The sequence below is a fragment of the Ahaetulla prasina genome, chromosome 7 (assembly GCF_028640845.1).
Source record: "Ahaetulla prasina isolate Xishuangbanna chromosome 7, ASM2864084v1, whole genome shotgun sequence".
Classification (NCBI taxonomy): domain Eukaryota; kingdom Metazoa; phylum Chordata; class Lepidosauria; order Squamata; family Colubridae; genus Ahaetulla; species Ahaetulla prasina.
Genome location: NC_080545.1, coordinates 101,454,651 through 101,477,529, shown reverse-complemented (window position 1 = coordinate 101,477,529; position 22,879 = coordinate 101,454,651). Strand labels below are relative to the sequence as shown.

At 43.0% G+C, this 22,879-nt stretch overlaps 2 protein-coding genes across 2 annotated transcripts in view; both read right to left on the bottom strand.

Moving 5' to 3' along the window:
• Positions 1 to 2,312: 2,312 nt before the first annotated feature.
• On the bottom strand, positions 2,313 to 15,475 carry LOC131202445 (C-type Lectin CRL-like). The gene is made up of 8 exons (XM_058191436.1): positions 15,425 to 15,475; positions 15,016 to 15,148; positions 8,176 to 8,371; positions 6,889 to 6,941; positions 5,581 to 5,675; positions 5,013 to 5,153; positions 3,291 to 3,402; positions 2,313 to 2,503 (listed from the first exon to the last, which is right to left on the bottom strand). Exons 3-8 carry the CDS (start codon positions 8,181 to 8,183, stop codon positions 2,436 to 2,438), a joined length of 477 nt encoding a protein of 158 aa, XP_058047419.1. The 5' UTR covers positions 8,184 to 8,371; positions 15,016 to 15,148; positions 15,425 to 15,475; the 3' UTR covers positions 2,313 to 2,435.
• A 4,141-nt stretch (positions 15,476 to 19,616) lies between these two features.
• The window catches only part of LOC131202608 (regenerating islet-derived protein 4-like), a 32,528-nt gene continuing 29,265 nt past the window's right edge, over positions 19,617 to 22,879 (bottom strand). Inside the window, exon 5 of the mRNA XM_058191712.1 lies at positions 19,617 to 19,805. Within this exon, the coding sequence (XP_058047695.1) occupies positions 19,735 to 19,805 (71 nt within the window). The 3' untranslated portion in view covers positions 19,617 to 19,734. The remainder of the gene's footprint in view (positions 19,806 to 22,879) is intronic.

Here is a 22,879-nt window from a genome sequence, read left to right as displayed (position 1 = left end):
CAGATTTTTTTAAATTGCTTTTTAAAATTCCTTGCCTATTGTCCATGTCACGTTTTGATTTTCTTATTTTGTGGGTTCGAATTCGTAATTTTTGACAATTAAAATTAATTAATTATAATTAATATTTTTTGTCAAAAATTATGAATTAATTAATGAAAGAATAAATGAATAAACAAGCAAATTCCTTGTCTATTGTCCCTGTCACATTTCGATTTTCTTATTTTTGTCGGTTCAGATTTGTAATTTTTGTTTGACGAAGCCACCAAGGAGAGAGAAAAAATTCCCTCCTTCTCTGAGGTAAAAATACCTAATCAGGTCTAAGAGTTGTGCCAGAAAATGGAGGACGCGGCGGGGTCTTGGTGGCTTTTTAGCTGTCCTTTTTACTGCCTGTAGAGGGCAGTCTACATTCTAACCTTTAAGTCCTAGCTGGGCTTTACAGGCAGTGAAACGGACAGCTAAAAAGCCTGCCAAGACCCCACCGCGTCCTCCATTTTGTGGCACAACTCTTAGACCTGATTAGGTATTTTTACCTCAGAGAAGGAGGGAATTTTTTCTCTCTCCTTGCCAGCTTCGTTCCTCTCGTCTTCAGCCTGGAATCCACGTAAGGGTTTTAAAAGGGGTGAAAATAGAATGGAGGGGGAGAGGGAGGGATGATTGATGGGTGGATGGATGGATAAATGGATGAATGAATAAATGGATAGGAGATAGATAGATAGATATCAGATGGTGGAATGTATGTACAGATGAGGCCCTGTCATATGGGGGGTCTTATGTGGAGATGGGACCCAGGTGTGGGTGTAACGGACATGAGAGTGAAGAGTATGAATTCTGAAAAACATTTACTCTTGTCTTCACTTCATTGCCTTAAAACAATTCTTTTCTACGTCCAGTATAACGGGATTTGCAATACAGGCTTGCCATACAGCGAGGGGAGGGAATGTGGGGGGGGGGGCTGCACAGTCAAAGTGAGGCAGAAGTAAAAGGCTTACCTGTCAGAAACCATGTAAGGCAAGATACTGGATGCAAGAATATTTTTTTTATTTTTTTTTAATGTTTATTTATTTATTTATTTGTCAAGCATATGTTAAGATAACAGGTAAAAATATAAACATAATTTGGAAACATGAAAAGGGTAAGTAAAAAGGAATATTAAGACAGGGACGGTAGGCACGCTGGTGCTCTTATGCACGCCCCTTATAGTCTATCGTGTCCTCTTAGGAATGGTCCTCTTAGGAATGGGGTGAGGTCAATAGTAGACAGACTAAGGTTAAAATTTGGGGGGTTTTGGGATGAAACCACAGTCTGGTAGTGCATTCCAGACTTTGACCACTCTGTTACTGAAGTCATATTTTCTGCAATCAAGATTGGAGTGGTTAACATTAAGCTTAAATCTATTGTGTGCTCGTGTATTGTTGCAACTGAAGTTGAAGTAGTCATTGACAAGTAGGACATTATAGCAGATAATTTTTTGAGCTATGCTTAGATCAGACCAAAGATGGCGTAGTTCTAAGTTTTCTAAGCCCAGAATTTCAAGTCTGGTGGCATCAGGTATTTTGTTGCGAGCAGAGGAGTGGAGGACTCTTCTTGTGAAATATCTCTGTACTCTCTTGATTGTATTTATGTCTGATATGCAGTGCGGGTTCCAGACAGATGAGCTATATTTGGGAATTGGTCTAGAAATGTTTTGTATGCTCTAGTTAGTAGTACAATATTACTAGAGAAGAAGCTATGCAAGATTAGGTTAACAACTCTTAATGCTCGCTTATAAGAAAAAGCCCCAAACCACATAGCTAGAACATGCAACTAGAAACTTTGCAAGATACCCGTGACCTCTGGTGAGTGACAGGCGTCGTGAGATTTAGCTACTTCGCACAAGCAAGTGCAAAAGCCTTGCTGAAATCTTTAGGGGGCTGTAATCAGGGGGGGAATCCAGCAGGTTCTGACAGGTTCTGGAGAACCGGTAGCAGAAATTTTGAGCAGTTTGGAGAACTGGGAAATACCACCTCTGGCTGGCTCCAGAGTGGGGTGGAATGGAGATTTTGCAGTATCATTCCCTGCCAATGCCACCAAGCCACGCCCACCAAGCCACACCATGCCTACCAAGCCACACCCACAGAACCGGTAATAAACAAAATTGAATTTCACCACGCTTGGCCACTTTCAACTCCCAGAATTTCCCAGCTAGCTAATGGAGAATTGACCTCCATGGGCCTTGAGAAATGCTAATGAAAAAGGAAAGCAATGACAGAGATAAAATTGAAAATAGTTTATTGGTTTTCACAGCAAAGTATCGGACCCTTAACCTGATGGGATTGACTATGTAGGCTTAGAGCTGGTGGTCTTCAAGGATTGGGAAACAAGGAGTCTCTTGTAGTCGAGACATTTCTCAATTCAATTGCAAGAACCATGGCATCCCTAATGAAAACCACCTCTGACTAAGCCCTAAACATGCAAAGGAACTGTGCTTTTTTTGAACAATTTCGATTCCTCCATTTTTGAAATCCTGAAAGAGAAAAGCGAAAGAGGTTGAGCATGTGTCTCTCTCGCCTCCTTTACCTTTGCATAGAAGAAGCATATCTCATTAATCCCCTCCCCCTCCCCATTTTAAGCATTCAGAGCAGAATGACCCAAGCCATCAACTTTATGAGGGCTTCACAATTTCTCCGGTTCTTGTAGTACACAACTCCTTATCTGACATGCTATCTTTGGACTTTCATCACTGACTCCAGACTTCAGTTTTAAGGCCTTCCTGGTTGATTTCACTGTACCTTGTAATTACAGCATGTTCCCAGTCTTTGCAAGGTGTAGGTCATATTCTACCAACAATGTATTACCTGGATCAGGCTTTTGGAAGTACATTGGAACATATGATATTCTATATTCTAAGGGATGCATGGCAATGGGATGGGGTCTATCAGAGGAAGAGGGGGAGAAGGGGAAGCAGGAGGAGGAAGAGAAGGACGGAGGAGAGGGCAAAGGGGGAGAAATGGTGATGGAGGAGGGAAAAGGGAGGAGGAGGAAAGGGAGATGGTGGTGAGGAGAAGGAGAAGGAAAGGGAGGAGGAGAAGAAAAAGAGAAGGAGGAAAGGGAGGTGGTAGAGAAGAGGACAATTTGAAGACCAGCCCATTTTAAGTTTGGTCTTGAGGACATCTCTCACTTCTTCCCAACCTGTTGCATATTAGAAGGACCAACCATGTTTCTGAGGATTTGAGTGAACAGTCTGAGGTTCTAGAAAACCTCCACAATGTCTTCCAACCCCATCATTCTATGGATGGGTGTCCCATTCTCACCTGACGTGGCAGACAGCTGGATGCAACTCAGGTAGTCCCTTGGTTTAGGAAAGGTTGCTTCCCAGGATACATAGGAAATGGATGAGTAATCAGTCCATTTCCAGCATTTTTTCTGTAAAAAGAGGAGGGTGGTTTTTTTTTAACCTCATAGAAGCTGAAAGACTCCATGTGGCTAATTGCTTTCAAATCATTGGCATCTCATGTCTGGCAACAGTGCATGTCAACCCAGCTGTGCTCGGAGAAGCCAAGTTGGGATAAACCTGGTCAACCAGACCTACCACTTGGCCCAGAGAATCACTAGGAATCCATTTCATGTTCAGGGAGCCCTCTGTGGAGGGCAAAACGGGGTGATGTGAACTCCAACAGGCTCTTGCTGAGAGACTTCCAAGCTTGGGAGAGAATTGAATTGAATCAAATCTTTTATTTGGCCAAGTCTGATTGAACACAAGGAAGTTGTCTCCAATGCAGAAGCTCTCAGTGTACATGCAAAGCAACAGAGTAATCATCATAATAATCATAATAGTATCAATAAGAAGGGGTACTTAAGGTAAGAAGGATAATACTACTACTACAGATAGACTACATGGGTAAATATACTTAGACGTGAGACAGTACTGTGAGTATTAGGAGTTCAACTGAGTGATGGCACGGGGGTGGGGGGGTGGGGAGGGGAAACTATCCCTGTGTCTAGTTGTTTTGGCATGCAATGCCCTGTAGCAGCATCCCAAGGGCAGGAGCTGAAACAGTTTATGTCCAGGATGTGTGGGGTCTGTAGGTATTTTCTGAGCCCTCCTCCTGATCTGCACAATATACAGGTCCTCAGTGGAAGGCAGGCTGCTTGCAATTGTTTTTTCTGCAGTCCTAACTATCTGTCCCTGTGCTGTTTGGTTGCTGTACCAAACCAGACAGTCATAGAAGTACATATGACAGATTCATTTCTTTATTTATGTAGTCTTATTTATTTATTTACTTACTTACTTATTTAAAACATTTACACAGCTGCCCATCTTTCAACCAATGCTGGACGGCTCCCAATCCAAAGTGAAAAAACATCTAAAGTCATGTTAAAATTATAAAACTTGACCGATTGTGAATATACTAAAAGCAACAACAACAAAAAGCAATAAATTGGTTCTAATGCATAATTATCCAATTTTCTCCTAGCTAGGAAGCCTCCCATCAAATGGAAATTCAGGTTATCATGATGCGTTGCTTAGCAACTGTTCAAAGTAAAGACCTTCCCAAAAAAGGGGACTTACGACTTGGATTCAAATTTCCAACGGATGGGTAGCTTCCTCTGTCATATGACCAAATTCTGGGTGCTTGGCAACCTAGCCGACCTGTTCTCCTATTCTTCCTTGTATTTCCTCCCACTGTCTCCTTCCCTCTGCCTTCTGATATTCTGCTCTGCTCCATCCAAGCCACCTCTCTGATGTCTGTCCAAAGCTCCTCCTAATGCCCCCGGCCCTCTGTTCTTTCCTCCTTCCCTAAACACCTGCATTCCCAATGACAATGTCAGAGGTAGCAAAAGATAAGCCCACATCCTTCAAGGAAGGAAGGCTGTCAATTACCCTAAATCTATGGGTCGTCATCTCACAGCAAGAGAGAGTTCAGGTGTGTAATTCTCCTAGGTATTTCCGAGCCCTCATCTAGGGACCTCAAGGGGCAAGCCATGGAAACAGAGCAAGAAAAAATAAAGGAACAACTTGACTGGTTAATTACCATGCAGGAATCATAGAGGCCAATCCAGACACCTTTTCTAGTGAAGTGGTTGGTGGAGATGTGAGTGGCAATCATCTCCTGTTCCATCTTGGAGACGATGGAGGCCAGGTGAGCTTGCTGGCTGTACTGCTGGCAGTAGGTCTGAAAGGATCCAAGAGAAGACCTTTTAGGATGAGCCTCTGATACGGGAGGTGCAGAAGAGCAAAGCTGACCTTAACACACATTAATGAAGGTAGCTGGAAGGGAGACTCAGGGATGGGCTGGAGGATGTCTATGGCCACAAAGACAGGCTTCCACATTCACAACTTTACACATCATTTGCAAGATGATCTCATGAAATGCAATGCTTGAATCAAGCTGTAAACAATACTCCAATCAAGGAGAACAAACCATCAAAGAATAAACAAAGCCTAATCAAGGAATGACGAAGAACATGCCCAGCAACACTGGCAGGGCAACCCAGAGACTTAAGTTTTGGATGCTGAAAGGGACAGATCCTAGTGATCCAAAAGGCTCATTTCCAGTTAACATTGGCTTCCTTCAAGTTCAAAAGATAGTTGTTTCTTACCTCAGCATCTTTCCATGATTGGGGTATAGAATGAAACCCATAGCATTTGTTTTGGAACGTGAACCAACCTAAGGGGCAGCGTATCGCTTCTATGCCTGTTCAAGAGAGAGGAGAGCATGATCAGGAAGATCAGAAGAATCAAAATGGTTCAAATGATTTCCCTACAAGCCTTTGATTCTCCTGGAGAGCATCTGAAACTCTGAGGAAAGGGGTTGGGATTGCAGAGCATAAGATGTTTCCTGGCAAGTGAAGAAGTCTTCTGCTAGAAGATGAAGAAGATGAAGAGCCAGCTCTTTATGGACTGTCTATCAGTCAGAATTGCAGAGTTGGAAGGGACCTTGGAGGTCTTCTATCCAACCCCCTGCTCAAGCAGGACATCTTATACCATTTCAGGCAAATGGCTGTCCAATCTCTTCTTAAAAGCCTCCAGTGATGGAGCAACCACAACTTTTTTTTTTTTTTTGCATTTATATCCCGCCCTTCTCCGAAGACTCAGGGCGGCTTACATTGTGTTAAGCAATAGTCTTCATCCATTTGTATACTATATACAAAGTCAACTTATTGCCCCCCAACAATCTGGGTCCTCGCAAGTCATTCCACTGGTCAATTGTTTCACTATCAAGGAATTTCTCCTTAGTTCTAGGTTGGGTCTTCCTCAATTTCACTTCTGATATGAATTTGGGGAAGCTGCAATGGTCATAAGTGTGGAAGTGGGTCATAAGTCACTTTTCAATGCTGTTGTAACTTCAAACGGTGATCGAACAAATGGTCTTAAGTTGAGACCTGCCTGTATCTCATGCAGGGATCAAGGGGACCTTCTGAAGGGGTGTTGTATCGCATAATGTAAAGTTTGTCGGATGTTTCCAAATTCACAGTCAGGATTAGCAATAGCTCCCAATTATATTTTCAGTATGTGGATCTGGTGTGTAGTGCCAATTCGTATGCTGCTATGGTCAGTCCTTCCAGCCTTTTCCAGCGGGTTTAGGACAATTTGTCCCGGCCAACTCGCCATGGCCAAGTTGCCACAAGACAATCCAATGCTCTATTAATCATTTCATTCAGCTACTTTGATTATTGGTGACCATGTTTTTATCACAATGATTGTATTTCTGGATTGTCTTTATTTTATTATTTTCAGCCATGGTTCCATTGAAATTAATTTGACTGTTGCATTTGTTGAAGTTTCCTGCAGGGTGTTCTACCGGGGTGAGATGGCCATGGCGAGTTGGCTGTGGCAAGTTGTCCCATTCTGCTTTCCAGCTATGTTTTGCTCAAGGGAATGAGGGCAGAATTCCCTGGAGGACTCACCTGATATAATGAAGTTGGCAACCCAGAAGATCAAAACCGAGTGGTTGAAGGATCTTGAAAGTTAGAAGGAGAGAGAGAGAGAGAGACAGACAGAGAGAGAGAGAGCATGAAAGACCATGCACGTTTTTAAAGTTAAGTCATTAAGACCCTTATTGTGTCTCTTGGGGAGCCTTGCTTCTGACTACTTCCTGGACCAGTCCCCGCTATTTCCTTGGCAAACATGTTATCTTCTTTATTTGATTTACTCATTCAGTTTCTACAGCCCAGTGACTCAAAGCAAATTACAGTTCTCAAACAAATAAATTCAGAACAATTAAAAATAATAAATACATGCAGGAAAAAATATACAGAGCAGTGGAGGCAATCAACCCGCTAACAGTAAAGCCCTTAACGCATTTGGTGCTCTAAGCTGTTTAAGAACAGCCAAGTTTTTAAAACCTTACTCTAAAAGGTCTTAATTCCCAAGGGAGGAATATTCCGGAAAGGAGAGTCCATGGTAGAAAAGGCTTGTCTCCAGGTCCCTGCCAACTCAAAGTCATGGGCTGACGGCATCTATACCTCTACCCAAACTGTTGCATCAAATAGGATGGATAGGTTTTTTGGAAAACTGAGTAACATTTGGAAGGGACTTTGGAGGTCTTCTAATCCAACCTCCTGCTCAATAAAGAGACCCTGCAACATTCTGGACAAATGTTTGTCCAAGCTCTTCTTAAAAACCTCCAGTGTTGAAGCATTAACAACTTCTGGAGGCAAGTCATTCCATAATTAATTGTTCTCACTGTCAGGAAATATGTCTAAATCTTCTCTTTTTTAGACTAGACATATCCAATCCCTGCAACCATTCTTCATATGTTTTAGCCTCCAGTCCCCTAATCATCGTTGTTACTTTTCTCTGCCTCTTTCCAGAGTCTCAACACCTTTTTATATTGAGGCAACCAAAATTGGATGCAGAATTCCAAGGAACCCAGTAACTATCACGTAACCCAATAATCCATCCAGTTACCCAGGAATCCACCACATACCCCAGTATTCGCAAGCCCTGTAGGGCTTTAAAGGTGATGCTCCCTTTGGAGCAGTGTTGAAAGGGAGCTTCTTTGTCCAATGGAGAAGGACAAAAACGGAATTGTCTTCCTTGTATAATGCTATGGAAAATTAAATTCAGCATCCACCTAATTCCAGTGTTTGGTGACGCTCCCTTTCACCTCCGTCCTGACAGATGAGACTGCTGTCAGAAATTGGACTCCTATCCAGTGCAACACCAGAGAGCAAAATGCAAAATAAACCTACTTGGACATAGTTTCTGCTTGCCGGATCTTCGTCTGCTGCAGCCCACTAATTCTCCTGCGGGATTTATAGCTTTTCTGAAGCAGCGGGGCCGTTAATGGTGCTTGCAAGCAGGACACACCAGCCGCAAACTCAGGGCTGTTTTTAATAAAACAGCAGCAAGAAGAACAGCAAAAACCACACCAGGTTCAGCTATATACTGTAAAGAATGAGAGCATTTGGGATAGATAAGAAGCTGTGGTAAACTTACTATGAGTTGATTACAGTGACAGTTTGTTAACAGAGGGTTTTGAAATTTTATTCTTTTTATTTTTTATTACTTTATGTTACTTATTGTTTTTATTAAGGTTCTATCTATTAGCTATTTTCTCAATATAGTAGTCTTGGAGGAATCAGCAGCCAGCTAGGTGATTTTGCTGCACACCACTGACGCTGAGGAGCTGTATGATTTTTACCACTTCATGATCGCTCTAAGATGCTGATTCCAAGACCCACAGGGATTCCTGAAGGTGAACAAAGGGGGATGCAACCTCAAACAAAGCCTAGGGGGGCTTTTTCCGTTGTGGTATGAGGGTCACTGAGCAGTCAACTGCTGGAACCCACTTTGGAGCCAGGAACCAAGAAAGCCCCACCGTGGTTATATCCATTGCCTTATAAATCCATCCCTAGCCTTGGAATGTAATTCTTGGAATGTAATTCTTGGAATGTAATTCTGTAAGCTAAAAATACTGGTAGCATTCCAACAATTAGATGACTCACTAGTGTCTGGTGGGTGAGTGAGAGGGGAAAACCCTGCTAGATTTGTAACAGGATTGTGGAGATTAAAATTGGAGCCCGTGTGGAAACCATAACTTCCATCATAGTGCCAAATAATGGATAAGGCTTTAATTCTGGCCTTTATAACTAGAGAAAGGGAATCTAGCAATAGATTAAGATTCCCTCAACCACAACCCATCCAGAAAGTGGCTGTGGAAGTAGAACTTTGCACGTACAGGTAGTTTTCAAGGTACGAACCTATTGGAGCCTGTACATTAGGTTCTTAAGTCAAAATTTCGTCAAATGAATCGGACTCAATTTTACAAATTTTAAAATTAAATTCATTAATTGAATCAAGTGAGTCATTAAATGAATGAAGATCTGACTTACTATTTCCTCTGATTCATTAATTGATTGCTGCCATAGTTAACTGAACTGAGAGGCTTTTCCACGGGGCAGTTATCAGCTGTTTCTGGTGCAGCCTTCTGCTGAGAAACTAAATTGCCTCCAAGCAGGGTCGCAAAGCTCTCCATTTGCAGTTGCTTTTTTAAAAAACCCACTTCCTGTTAGTCAGTTCAAGGTTCTTCGACAGGTGCCCAGAGAGGGGTGGCACAGTAATTGACAGAACTCTCTGATTGCAGTTGCTTTTTTAAAAACCCAACTTGCCATTAATTAAGTTTCTAGTCAGGCACCCAGAGGGGGATGGGAAGGGATTTATAGAACTATCGACTTGCAACAGTAACAGAGATGGAAGGGACCATGAAGTCATCTGGTCTAACCCACTGCTCTAACAAAAGAGTATTTCTGATAAATGCCTATCCAGTCTCTTCTTAAAAGCTTCCAGTGATGGGGTACCAACAACTGCTGGAGGCAATTTTAATTTAAAACCTACAAACTACAGTAATCTCCAAAATAAAAGCAAGGAAACATAACGTTATAGAATGTTTTGTGTAGATTTCCTACTTGAAGTCAATAGAGTCATTAAACTATACGTACCACAAACCACCACCAAAATCAGGGGGAAAAAACTACCCATTTCAATAAAAAAGCTCCAATCAAAAAAAAAATCCCTCTGGCGAAGAAACAAAACTGGTTATGTAGCCAACTTTAAAAACTACTACAAAAATATATGCCACCAAATAAAGACTGAATGCACCAATTACCACATCAAACAAGAAGAAGACCTTCTGCGTACAAAATCCAATCATGCTTTCTATAATTTTGTAAACAACAAACTTAAAGACTTGAGATCCATCCCACCCCTAAAAGGATCTAATGGTAAAGAATGTAATGATGAAACAGTTAAAGCAAATCTCTTTAACACATTCTTCGGTTCAGTCTTTGTTAACAGTAATGCTTCATACCCAAAATTCCCCAGTTTATTTATTTATTTTATTTTTATTTATTAATCGTATTTATATACCGCCCTATCTCCCGAAGGACTCAGGGCGGTTCACAGGCAAATAAAAACACATAAATACAGAGTAAAATAACAATTAAAAAACTTATTCTAAAAGGCCAAATGTTTAAAAACAATATAAAAAATAAAACCCATTTAAAACCAATAAATTTAAAATCTAATCCAGTCCTGCGCAGATGAATAAGTGTGTTTTAAGCTCGCGACGGAAGGTTCGAAGGTCCGGAAGTTGACGGAGTCCTGGGGGTAGTTCGTTCCAGAGGGTGGGAGCCCCCACAGAGAAGGCCCTTCCCCTGGGCGTCGCCAGACGACACTGCCTCGCTGACGGCACCCTGAGGAGTCCCTCTCTGTGAGAGCGCACGGGTCGGTGAGAGGTATTCGGTAGCAGTAGGCGGTCCCGTAAATAACCCGGCCCTATGCCATGGAGCGCTTTAAAGGTGGTTACCAAGACCTTGAAGCGCACCCGGAAGGCCACAGGTAGCCAGTGCAGTCTGCGCAGGATAGGTGTCATACGGGAGCCACGAGGGGCTCCCTCTATCACCCGCGCAGCCGCATTCTGGACTAACTGCAGCCTCCGGATGCCCTTCAAGGGGAGCCCCATGTAGAGAGCATTGCAGTAATCCAGGCGAGACGTCACGAGGGCGTGAGTGACCGTGCATAGGGCATCCCGGTCTAGAAAGGGGCGCAACTGGCGCACCAGGCGAACCTGGTAGAACGCTCTCCTGGAGACGGCCATCAAATGATCTTCCAGAGACAGCCGTTCATCCAGGAGGACGCCCAAGTTGCGCACCCTCTCCATCGGGGCCAATGACTCGCCTCCAACAGTCAGCCGTGGACTCAGCTGACTGTACCGGGATGCCGGCATCCACAGCCACTCTGTCTTGGAGGGATTGAGCTTGAGCCTGTTTCTCCCCATCCAGACCCGTCGGCTTCCAGACACCGGGACAGCACTGATAGCTTCATTGGGGTGGCCCGTGTGGAAAAGTACAGCTGGGTGTCATCCGCACAGCTGGTACCTCACACCGAAGCCACTGATGATCTCACCCAGCGGCTTCATATAGATGTTGAACAGAAGGGGCGAGAGAATCGACCCCTGCGGCACCCCACAAGTGAGGCGCCTCGGAGCCGACCTCTGCCCCCCTGTCAACACCGTCTGCGACCGATCGGAGAGATAGGAGGAGAACCACCGATAAACGGTGCCTCCCACTCCCAATCCCTCCAACTGGCGCAGCAGGATACCATGGTCGATGGTATCGAAAGCCGCTGAGAGGTCTAATAGGACCAGGGCAGAGGAACAACCCCTATCCCTGGCCCTCCAGAGATCATCCACCAACGCGACCAAAGCCGTCTCCGTGCTGTAACCGGGCCGGAAACCGGACTGGAACGGGTCTAGATAGACAGTTTCATCCAGGTGTAAGGGAAACTGATATGCCACCATACTCTCTACAACCTTCGCCACGAAGCGAAGGTTGGAGACCGGACGATAATTACCTAAAACAGCCGGGTCCAGGGAAGGCTTCTTGAGGAGGGGCCTCACCACCGCCTCTTTCAAGGCGGCCGGAAAGACACCCTCCACCAAAGAAGCACTCGTAATCGCCTGGAGCCAGCCTCGTGTCACCTCCTGAGTGGCCAGCACCAGCCAGGAGGGGCACGGGTCCAGTAAACACGTGGTGGCATTCAACCTACCCAACAACCTGTCCATGTCCTCGGGAGCCACAGGGTCAAACTCATCCCAAACAATGTCACCAAGACCACCCTTGGACATCTCACCTGAGTCACCGCAATTTTGGTCCAAACCGTCCCGAAGCTGAACGATTTTATCGTATAGATAACTGTTAAACTCCTCAGCATGTCCCTGCAACGGGTCATCCCGCTCCCCCTGGTGAAGGAGGGAACGAGTCACCCGAAACAGGGCGCCTCGGCGGTTATCTGCCGACGCAATGAGGGAGGAGGCGTAGCAACGCCTCGCTTCCCTCAATGCCACTAGGTAAGCCCTATTATAGGACTTCACTAGTGTCCGATCAGCCTTTGAACGGCTAGACCTCCAGGAACTCTCTAGGTGTCTTCTCCGGCGCTTCATCCCCCTCAGCTCCTCGGAGAACCAAGGAGCCAGTTGGGACCTGCGCCGGGTCAGAGGCCGCAGAGACACGACACGGTCTAAGGCCCCCGCCGCGGCCCGTTCCCAGGCCGCAACAAGTTCCTCAGACGTGCCGTGAGTCAGACCCTCAGGAAGTGGCCCAAGCTCCGTCCGGAACCTCTCTGGGTCCATCAGGCGCCTGGGACAGAACCAACGCATCGGCTCCGTCTCCCTGCGGTGTTGGATGGCGGTCAGAAAGTCTAGGCGAAGGAGAGAGTGATCTGACCATGACAAAGGTTCAATGACTATTTCCTTCAGGTCCAGATCTCTCGACCACTGACCAGAGATAAAAATCAGGTCCAGTGTACCACCCCCAGTGTGAGTAGGGCCATCAACTACTTGAGTCAGGTCCAAGGCCGTCATGGAAGCCGTGAACTCCCGAGCTGCTGTTGACGACGAGCCGGAAGATGGCAAGTTAAAGTCCCCCATGACTAAGAGTCTGGGGGTCTCAACCGCCACCCCAGCAAGCACCTCCAGGAGCTCGGGCAGGGCAGCTGTCACGCAGCAAGGAGCTAGGTACGCGACCAGCAAGCCCATATGACATCTATGACCCCATCTCACAAAGAGGGATTCACACCCGGCAATCTGAGGTACAGTGGTCTCCCTCGGTTCTAGACTCTCTCTAATCACAACCGCCACCCCTCCACCCCTACCCTGGGCCTTTGGCTGATGGAATGCTCGGAAACCCGGCGGGCACATTTGCACCAGGGGCATGCCCCCTTCTGCGCCCAACCAGGTCTCCGTAATGCCTATAAAGTCTGCGGCACCCCCCTGAATAAGATCATAGATTAGGGGGGCCTTATTGGCCACGGACCATGCATTGCACAACATCAGCCGAAGGCCCGGGCTCTGAGGGTCTTGACCATCCGGGGAACGGGAAAAGTCTGAGGGCTCGGGGCGTGCGATCGCCTGCAAGCATCGAGCGCGCACCCCCTTAACACGATCCGAGCCCCCACTTCCGCCATATCTGCCCCTTCCCCATACCGTGCAGTTGTACCAAGAATGATTACAACGATCTAACACAAATAGATTTCACAGAAGATAATGATGAAAAGGCCCTTCACAGATTGAAACTATTTCTATCTATTAGACCTGATGGTCTATGTGCATACTTCTTAAAAAAGCTTTCCACTGTTATAGCAAAACCCCTAAGCATAATCTTTTAAAAATCTTTCAGGACCAGCTCCCTTCCCAGATTATGGTCACTAGCCATAGTCATCCCTGTCTTCAAAAAAGGAGACCCCAGCCTAGTTGAAAATTACAGATCAATTTCTTTATGCTGCGTCACCTGCAAAGTAATGGAATCAATCATCAACCAATCCATCACCCTCCACCTTGAAACAAACAACTTACTCTCTAATAAACAATTTGGTTTCAGAAAAAAATTATCCTGTAATTTAAAACTTTTTCACTGCAAAAACATATGGACTACAAATCTTGACTAGGGCAAAGCTTAAATCCTACGGCATCTCCAGACCCCACCATAATTGGATAACTGCGTTCCTGTCAAACAGACAAGTGGTCAAAATAGGCAGTGCCCTATCAAATCCCGCTCCTGTCAATAGCAGTGTCCCCCAAGGCAGCGTTCTAGGACCAAAACTCTTCATATTATACATTAATGACCTCTGTGACCATATTATAAGTAATTGTGTTCTGTTTGCCAATGATGTTAAACTATTTAACACTACCAACAATGCGGCTACCCTTCAAAAAGACCTTGACTTTGTGTCGGAATGGTCAAAAATTTGGCAACTCCAAATCACAACCAGCAAATGCTGTGTCTTACACATTGGAAAAAAGAATCAGAACACTAAATACAAGCTTGATGGACATTACCTTGTAGATGACCCTCACCCCGTCAAAGACCTTGGAGTTTTCATATCAAACGAACTAAGTGCCAAAACCCACTGCAACTACATCGGCAAAAAGGCTTAAAGAGTTCTAAACTTAATCTTGTGTAGCTTCTTCTCCAGAAAGATTACACTACTAACCAGAGCATATAAAACATTTGCCAGACCAATACTCGAATACAGCTCGCCTGTCTGGAACCCACACCTCATTTCGGACATTAATACAATTGAGCATGTCCAGAAATATTTTACAAGTAGAGTTCTCCACTCCTCTGATCACAACAAAATACCTTATGCCACCAGACTTGAAATCCTAGGTTTAGAAAATTTAGAATTCCGCCACCTTTGGCATGACCTAAGTTTAACTCATAGAATCATCTATTACAATGTCCTTCCTGTCGAAGACTACTTCAGCTTCAATCGTAACAATACACAAGTACACAATAGATTTAAGCTTAATGTGAACCACTCCAATCTTGATTGTAGAAAATATGACTTCAGTAACAGAGTTGTTAATGCCAAGATATTACTAAAGCCCTTTCTGAATAAAATCATTCTTGTGCAAATTCACCAAATGAACGTTTGTACCTGGGGGATTACCTGTACGCCCCTTTTCTGGCAAAGCAGAAAAACCACTTCTTTTCAAGATCCACTCTTCCCTGAGGAGTTAGCACAAGCCATACCTTGTCATTGGTAGGAGAATTCCCTTTCGGCCAGAAAACTTCAATTTTGAGACAGAAAAGGAGCGGATTCTGGTGAATGATCCTGTCCAGCAGGAGATGGGGAGGGGCCTCCCATCCCAAAAGAATTCTGCCACTGTAAGGAAGCGTTCAGTGAGCACGAATTAGATCAATTCCATCCTCACCCTCTATGATGACTCCCCCAGATGCCTCTCCAGACACTAGTTCAGAGGAGGATTATCCAGCAGTCGAGAGTGACAAGCCAGGAGTTGAGAGGCTGAGCACAGGGGAGCAACCAGACGAGCAGATAGCTGAGCTAGAGACAGAGAGGCTCAGCCATAGCTGAGAAGCCCAGATGCGGTAAGTGGAGAGGGCCCACAGCTGCAGATGATCAGTGGTGATGAAGACCTACCTCCTCCTCCAGATCTGAGAGCATATAGGACTGAGAGGAAGCGGATACAAAGAAGGTCAGCTACTACTTGCAAGGAGGTAGCCTCACCCCTCTTGATGGGATGCGCCCTGAAGCACTTATTTAGCTCAGCAAGGGGAGTGGACAAGGACCAGGGCAATGAGGAAAGAATGGAACCATCAGAGGGAAAAGCAGAACTGAGAAACCAGCAGAAAGAAATCAAAAAGGACAAGATATTACTAAAGCCAATAGCGGTTAAGTAATTAAAAAAGGAGGAAAATAATGTAAAAGATGTAAAACGGGAACAAAAGAAACAGGAAGAGAGCTGGGGAAAAGAGAAGGGGCCAGAAGCAGATAGTTCTGGAAACAGACAGTGGGAAAGGGTAGAGAAGGGAGAAAACGTTAGATCACATAAACAGAAGACAGATTTAGAAGTAGAGGGAGTAAGAGACTTAGCGGATGAATATGGAAGGCAAACCAAAAAGAAAATAAGATTGAAAGTTCAGATGCAGGCAAGAGATGATGGATAAGGGGGGGGAAGGAATCCTTCATAAATATATCTTAATAAATATGTATTGATATTAGAATTACATAGGCTGGCTAATTATTTTTCAAGTAGTGTAATGGACATTAGAATAACATTTCAATAAAAGTAGAAGGGAGAATTACGAATAAGAACTAAATAAGTGAAACTAGAATTTGAAATATTAAAGATGCATAAAAATATGATCAGCAGTGAAATACTAGAACTAAATAATGGGTGATTAAACAATGAAAGAATAGATTTTAAAGTAAACATGCGTATTAACAGTAGAAGTATATTAGAAATAAAAATGGGTGATTAGACGATGAAAGAATATTTTAATGTACATATGTGTATTAATAGTAGAATTATACTCTATATTATAGAATTATGTATTAATGATTGTGATTGGTACTAGGAGTGTATATTGAGGCAATGAATAATGAAAGATTGAAGGATGAATTTTTTGATATAAATTGATGTGGTCCATTCAAATGGTCCATTGAATGTCAGGCAGCTTTTGAGAAGCTCAAGATACTATACAATTGGAACAGTCCTCCTCCAGAAGGATCCCCCAGGGACACTTGGAACCATGCGCTTACACTTCCAAAATAAACCTGTCTGAGGTGAAACATAGGTGGATGGTTTGGGAAAAAGAGGCTTATGCAGTAAGTTGGGCGTTACTCAATGGCAACACTTCTTGGAACAGGGCAAGGAACCTTTCAAGGTGTGGACTGACCCTAAAAACTTGGAAGAACTGAAGACCACCTGAAAGCTGTCTCTACTTTCTAGGAGGTGCCTTGTCCAGACTGCCCCAATATAATAGTGCCAAGGAGGAGATAGTAGATGCCATCATCCGCTCCACTCAAATAGCAGTACCGGTTACCACCAGAGCCCAACACAAAATGCAACCCAGTGTGGCTGAGGTCATAGCCCTATGAATAAAAGCCCTGCTCCAAGATGAATAGTTTTTAAAAAATAAGGAAATGTGTTTCATGCACGACGGATTTGCATGAGTGGACAGTAAACTCTATGTGCCAGCCAGCTAAAGACTTGGTCTTACATAGGAACAGTGACTCTAAAACCAGAGGGCATTTTGGCTTTGTTAAAACCCTGCATCTTATCAGACACCAGTTTTGGTGGCCAAGCATGAAAAAGGACATAGAATGCTATGTAGCTGATTGTCCTATCTGTGCTGCAAAAGGGTTAGTGGCAAGCTGCAAGAATTATTGCAGGAGGTCCCTCAGCACCATTGGTGAAATCCAATTATTTTTACTACCGGTTCTGTGGGCCGTGGTGTGACTTGGCAGGGGAAGGATACTGCAAAATCTCCATTCCCTCCCCACTCCTGGAGGAAGGATATTGCAAAATCTCCAATTCCACACCACTCTGGGGTCAGCCAGAGATGGTATTTGCCGGTTCTCCAAACTGCTCAAAATTTCCGCTATCGGTTCTCCAGAACCTGCTTGATTTCACCTCTGCCCAGCACCCTTGAAAGAAATTTCCATAGATTTCATTGTTGAGCTACCGGAAATCTCCGGGAAGACTGTAGTTTGGGTTACCACCAATCTCTTTTCCAAACAAGTACACTTTGTAGCAGGCCCAAAGATCCCTTCTGCATGAACCCTGGCAAAACTGTCAAATACATTTATCATCTACATGGAGCTCCCAAGAGGATCATATCCAATCATGGTGTGCCGTTCACTTCTCATTTTTGGCAGGTATTTTTTAAGTTATCAGGAACCACCCAAGGTCTGAGTTCCTTGTACCATCCTCAGACTAATGGTGCCTGTGAACGTACCAACGGTGTAATGGAATAATACCTTTGATGTTTTATCAATTACCAGCAAGACAATTGGACAGACCTATTCCCATTTGGAGAAGTAGCTTATAACAATGCACTACATAGCAAAACTAGCTTTGCAACTAGTAGAGACTTTGTAGCCATGTCAGAACTACCACAAGAGGCACCTGCCTTTCCCTAACAGAATGGATAAAGCAATTGCAAACTACTTGGCCATTGTTCTGTCAGACATTGGACGGGGCTAGAGAAACTTATAAAAAATATACTGAAAAAAACGGCCCCAAAAAGGAGTGATGAAGTTTATTTCTCGTCTTTCGGTTTATTTAGGATATTTCAGAGAGCTCTAATTGGTTTGTGTGCCATGATGCTGCTGCATGGTTCTAATGGTCTGTTGGTGGTTTCAGAGATATTTTTGATGTTGGAGTGCCATATATCTCCCATAGGGAACATCATCGGTGCTGCCTCAATTGGTTCATTTTGGATTTGGTTTTATTTATTTATGTTGTCACAACAGTATATATAAGCATTGACATGTAACAACTATATAATATATATGAGCATAAGTATGTAATAACTATATACACCGCCCTGAGTCTTCGGAGAAGGGCGGTATAAAAATGTGAATAATAAATAAAATAAATAAATAAATATTAATTAGATATAATGAAAGGGAATAATAGGACAGGATTGGTAGGCACGTTTGTGCTCTTATGCATGCCCCTTACAGACCTCTTAGGAATGGGGTGAGGTCAATGGTAGACAGTTTTTGGCTAAAGCTTTTGGGATTTTGAGAAGAGACCACAGAGTCAGGTAGTGAGTTCCAAGTGTTAATAACTCTGTTACAGAAGTCATATTTTCTTCAACCAAGATTGAAGCGGTTGACATTAAGTTTAAATCTATTGTTTGCTCTTGTATTGTTGCGATTGAAGCTGAAGTAGTCTTTAACAGGAAGGACATTGCAATAGATGATTCTATGAGTTAAACACAGGTCCTGTCGGAGGTGGCAGAGTTCTAAGTTTTCTAAACCCAGGATTTCAAGCCTGGTGGCACAAGGTATTTTGTTGTATTCAGAGTGGAGAACTCCTGTAAAATATTTCTGGAAACGTTCAATTGTATTGATGTCTGAAATGTGGTATGGGTTCCAGACAGGCGAGCTGTATTCAAGAATTGGTCTAGCAAATGTTTTATATGCTCTGGTTAGTTAGTTAGAGAGATCATTGTTTATAAGGTCATAGTTGGCTTTTTTGAAATTGTAGTTTGGAATATTATTATTATAACAATTTATGTAAGGGCATATATTGAGACAAAAGTCTATCATGCAGTGGTCGCTGTTGGAAAAGGGTTCTTTTATTTGTAGTCCATAAATTGAGTTAGTGTTGTTGCAGAAGATGAGGTCAAGGCAATTGTTGAGTCTTGTATTGTTAGTTACTAGTTGTTCAAGACCTAGGTTTGTAACAGCGTTGTATAGTGTAGTATGGATCGGTTCAGTTGTACATTCATTTGTTATCCAGTTAATAGAAGGTAGATTTAGGTCACCCAGGAAGATGAGAGGATATGGGCAAGAGGCAGCCCATGTTAGCAGTGTTGTTAACATGATTGCATGAGCAATGTCGTAGTCAGGGGCTCTGTAGCATAGTAAGAATCGAAGTGTGGTGTTCAGGGACAGGTCACATACAATAGTTTCAGGAAGAGAAAGTTTGTGTGCAACTTGAATATTTTTTAGATTCAGTGACTTTTTGGTTGTTGTTTGTTTTTTTTGGGTTTTTTTTTTTTTTTGGCAATGAGCACCGGGAGTCCTCAATGAATGAAAACACACAAGAGAAAAATTCAGAAGCATCATCTGCCCTTGGATTAAAGTTTATTGATTAGTGACACCACATGGAAAAGAAAGCCTGATGCACAGGCTTGTTCTGTGAGTCAGCAGGCTGATGTTGTTGTAGCCAGGGAGATTCTGGCTTACAACCTTCAAAGTGCTTCCAGATGTATTCAGTACAGAGCCATCTTGCACAGATAGGGCTGTTTGAGGCAACAAAACTGGAGACTCCAATATTTATAGTCTAGAAGAAATCAAATAATTGATTAAACTTTTGCTGCAATTTTTTTGTAACAATCTTATAATTTGTACCTAAGAAAGCAGTATTTTGTCACAAAGGATTAATTTTTTTGGTATATTTAAACATATATTTTGCCACTATAGCTTACAGATAGTCTTCAATTTACAACTATTCATTTAGTGACCGTTCAAAGTTACAACAGCACTGAAAAAAAAGGTTTATGACTGGTTTTGACATGACTGTTGCAGTTCTCTTATGATCAAGTTATCAAAATTTGGACATTTGGCTACTGGCATATATTTACGACAGTTGCAGTGATCTGAGGTCATGTGATCCCTTTTTGTGACCTTCTGACAAGAAAAGATAATAGGGAAGCAAGATTTGCTTAACAACCCTGAGACAGCTGATGCTTCTCACAGGATGCTACTGCTTGGTTTCTATTCCTCTGAGTTCCCTCCCTGCATTCCTGCCCACCCACCCCCCAGTTACTGATGTCAGGCTGTCAGCTTGCAATGCATAGCTTAGCAGAAGGGCAGCCATGAGACGAGTGTTGTTGAGATCTTCAGCGAAAGGAGTGAGGAAGGACAATAGGTGGCATTACACCAAGGGCAAAATGAATATGTCCCATTCTGATGATCTTGGAATGTCTCTTTATTAAGCTTAATAGAATAGAATAGAATAGAATTTTATTGGCCAAGTGTGATTGGACACACAAGGAATTTGTCTTGGTGCATATGCTCTCAGTGTACATAAAAGAAAAGATACGTTCATCAAGGTACAACATTTACAACACAATTGATGATCAATATATCAATATAAATCATAAGGATTGCCAGCAACAAGTTATAGTCATACAGTCATAAGTGGAAAGAGATTGGTGATGGGAACTATGAAACGATTAATAGTAGTGCAGATTCAGTAAATAGTCTGACAGTGTTGAGGGAATTATTTGTTTAGCAGAGTGATGGCCTTCGGGGAAAAAACTGTTCTTGTGTCTAGTTGTTCTGGTGTGCAGTGCTCTATAGCGTCGTTTTGAGGGTAGGAGTTGAAACAGTTTATGTCCAGGATGCGAGGGATCTGCAAATATTTTCACGGCCCTCTTCTTGATTCGTGCAGTATACAGGTCCTCAATGGAAGGCAGGTTGGTAGCAATTATTTTTTCTGCAGTTCTAATTATCCTCTGAAGTCTGTGTTTTTCTTGTTGGGTTGCAGAACTGAACCAGACAGTTATAGAGGTGCAAATGACAGACTCAATAATTCCTCTGTAGAATTATGTAGAATAATTGAATAATTGAATTCCTCTGTAGAATAATTCCTCTGTAGAATAATTCCTCTGTAGAAACTGTAACTGGGTTCAGTTTCTTTCAAGGCCTCAATACAGGTTTTATGAGTTTCCCTTCTCACACCTAAAAAAACAATGCCATCACTTCAGTCCTGATGCTGTCGGGAATAGTGAATTCTCCAGGGTCAGGACTTGGAAGAGGGAGTAAAGCAAAAGTAGGCAAGATGATAAAAGTAGGAAAAACCTCTCTCTGCATCCCATTATGGCTGGGTGAGCTTTTTTTTGCTCAGTCAATTAAGGTCTTAACTGGCTTTGTGCAATAAACTGACCCCCCTGGCTAAGTAAAGTTTGCACATCTTTGTAAACCATGGGAAAAAATTAATGCAGGTCTAAGCTAACAAAACTAACCCATGTCTACCCAGGTCAATTGGAATGCCAGCAACAAGTTATAGTCATACAGTCATAAGTGGAAAGAGATTGGTGATGGGAACTATGAAACGATTAATAGTAGTGCAGATTCAGTAAATAGTCTGACAGTGTTGAGGAATTATTTGTTTAGCAGAGTGATGGCCTTCGGGAAAAACTGTTCTTGTGTCTAGTTGTTCTGGTGTGCAGTGCTCTATAGCGTCGTTTTGAGGTAGGAGTTGAAACAGTTTATGTCCAGGATGCGAGGGATCTGCAAATATTTTCACGGCCCTCTTCTTGATTCGTGCAGTATACAGGTCCTCAATGGAAGGCAGGTTGTTAGCAATTATTTTTTCTGCAGTTCTAATTATCCTCTGAAGTCTGTGTTTTTCTTGTTGGGTTGCAGAACCGAACCAGACAGTTATAGAGGTGCAAATGACACACTCAATAATTCCTCTGTAGAATAATTGAATAATTGAATTCCTCTGTAGAATTATGTAGAATAATTGAATTCCTCTGTAGAAGGAATAATTCCTCTGTAGAATAATTCCTCTGTAGAAACTGTAACTGGGTTCAGTTTCTTTCAAGGCCTCAATACAGGTTTTATGAGTTTCCCTTCTCACACCTAAAAAAACAATGCCATCACTTCAGTCCTGATGCTGTCGGGAATAGTGAATTCTCCAGGGTCAGGACTTGGAAGAGGGAGTAAAGCAAAAGTAGGCAAGATGATAAAAGTAGGAAAAACCTCTCTCTGCATCCCATTATGGCTGGGTGAGCTTTTTTTTGCTCAGTCAATTAAGGTCTTAACTGGCTTTGTGCAATAAACTGACCCCCCTGGCTAAGTAAAGTTTGCACATCTTTGTAAACCATGGGAAAAAATTAATGCAGGTCTAAGCTAACAAAACTAACCCATGTCTACCCAGGTCAATTGGAATGCCAGCAGCTACAATTTGAAGAATATGCAAAGCTCTGTTAGGTGTTTTGTTAGATTTTGTGCATGTCTGTGGGGATGTGGATTAACATGCTGTCTAAACCCAGTTTGGCAGTAAGCTTTTGTGCCACGTTTTAGCCAATTTGGAATTTTGTTGAAATTTTCTGAAGTTTTTCAGAAAGTCTTCAGTAATTTATTTGATAGGTGAATGTCTATGGAGATTCTCAATCATCCTGATCATGATTGTCCCAAAGTTCTGTTTTTTCCAAATGCAACTGGAATTCCATGATGAACTAAAGAAGCTTCTTGGATGAGAAGGGAAACGTTTTCAAAGGGAAGACCAAGAAAGAGCAGTTGCCTTCTGGGAAAAAAAGAAACACCTTTGGGATATTTGATAAGTGGTTCCCCCTAGCAGCATGGAAGATAGTGATCTTCCTATGTATGACGGAGATGGTGGGA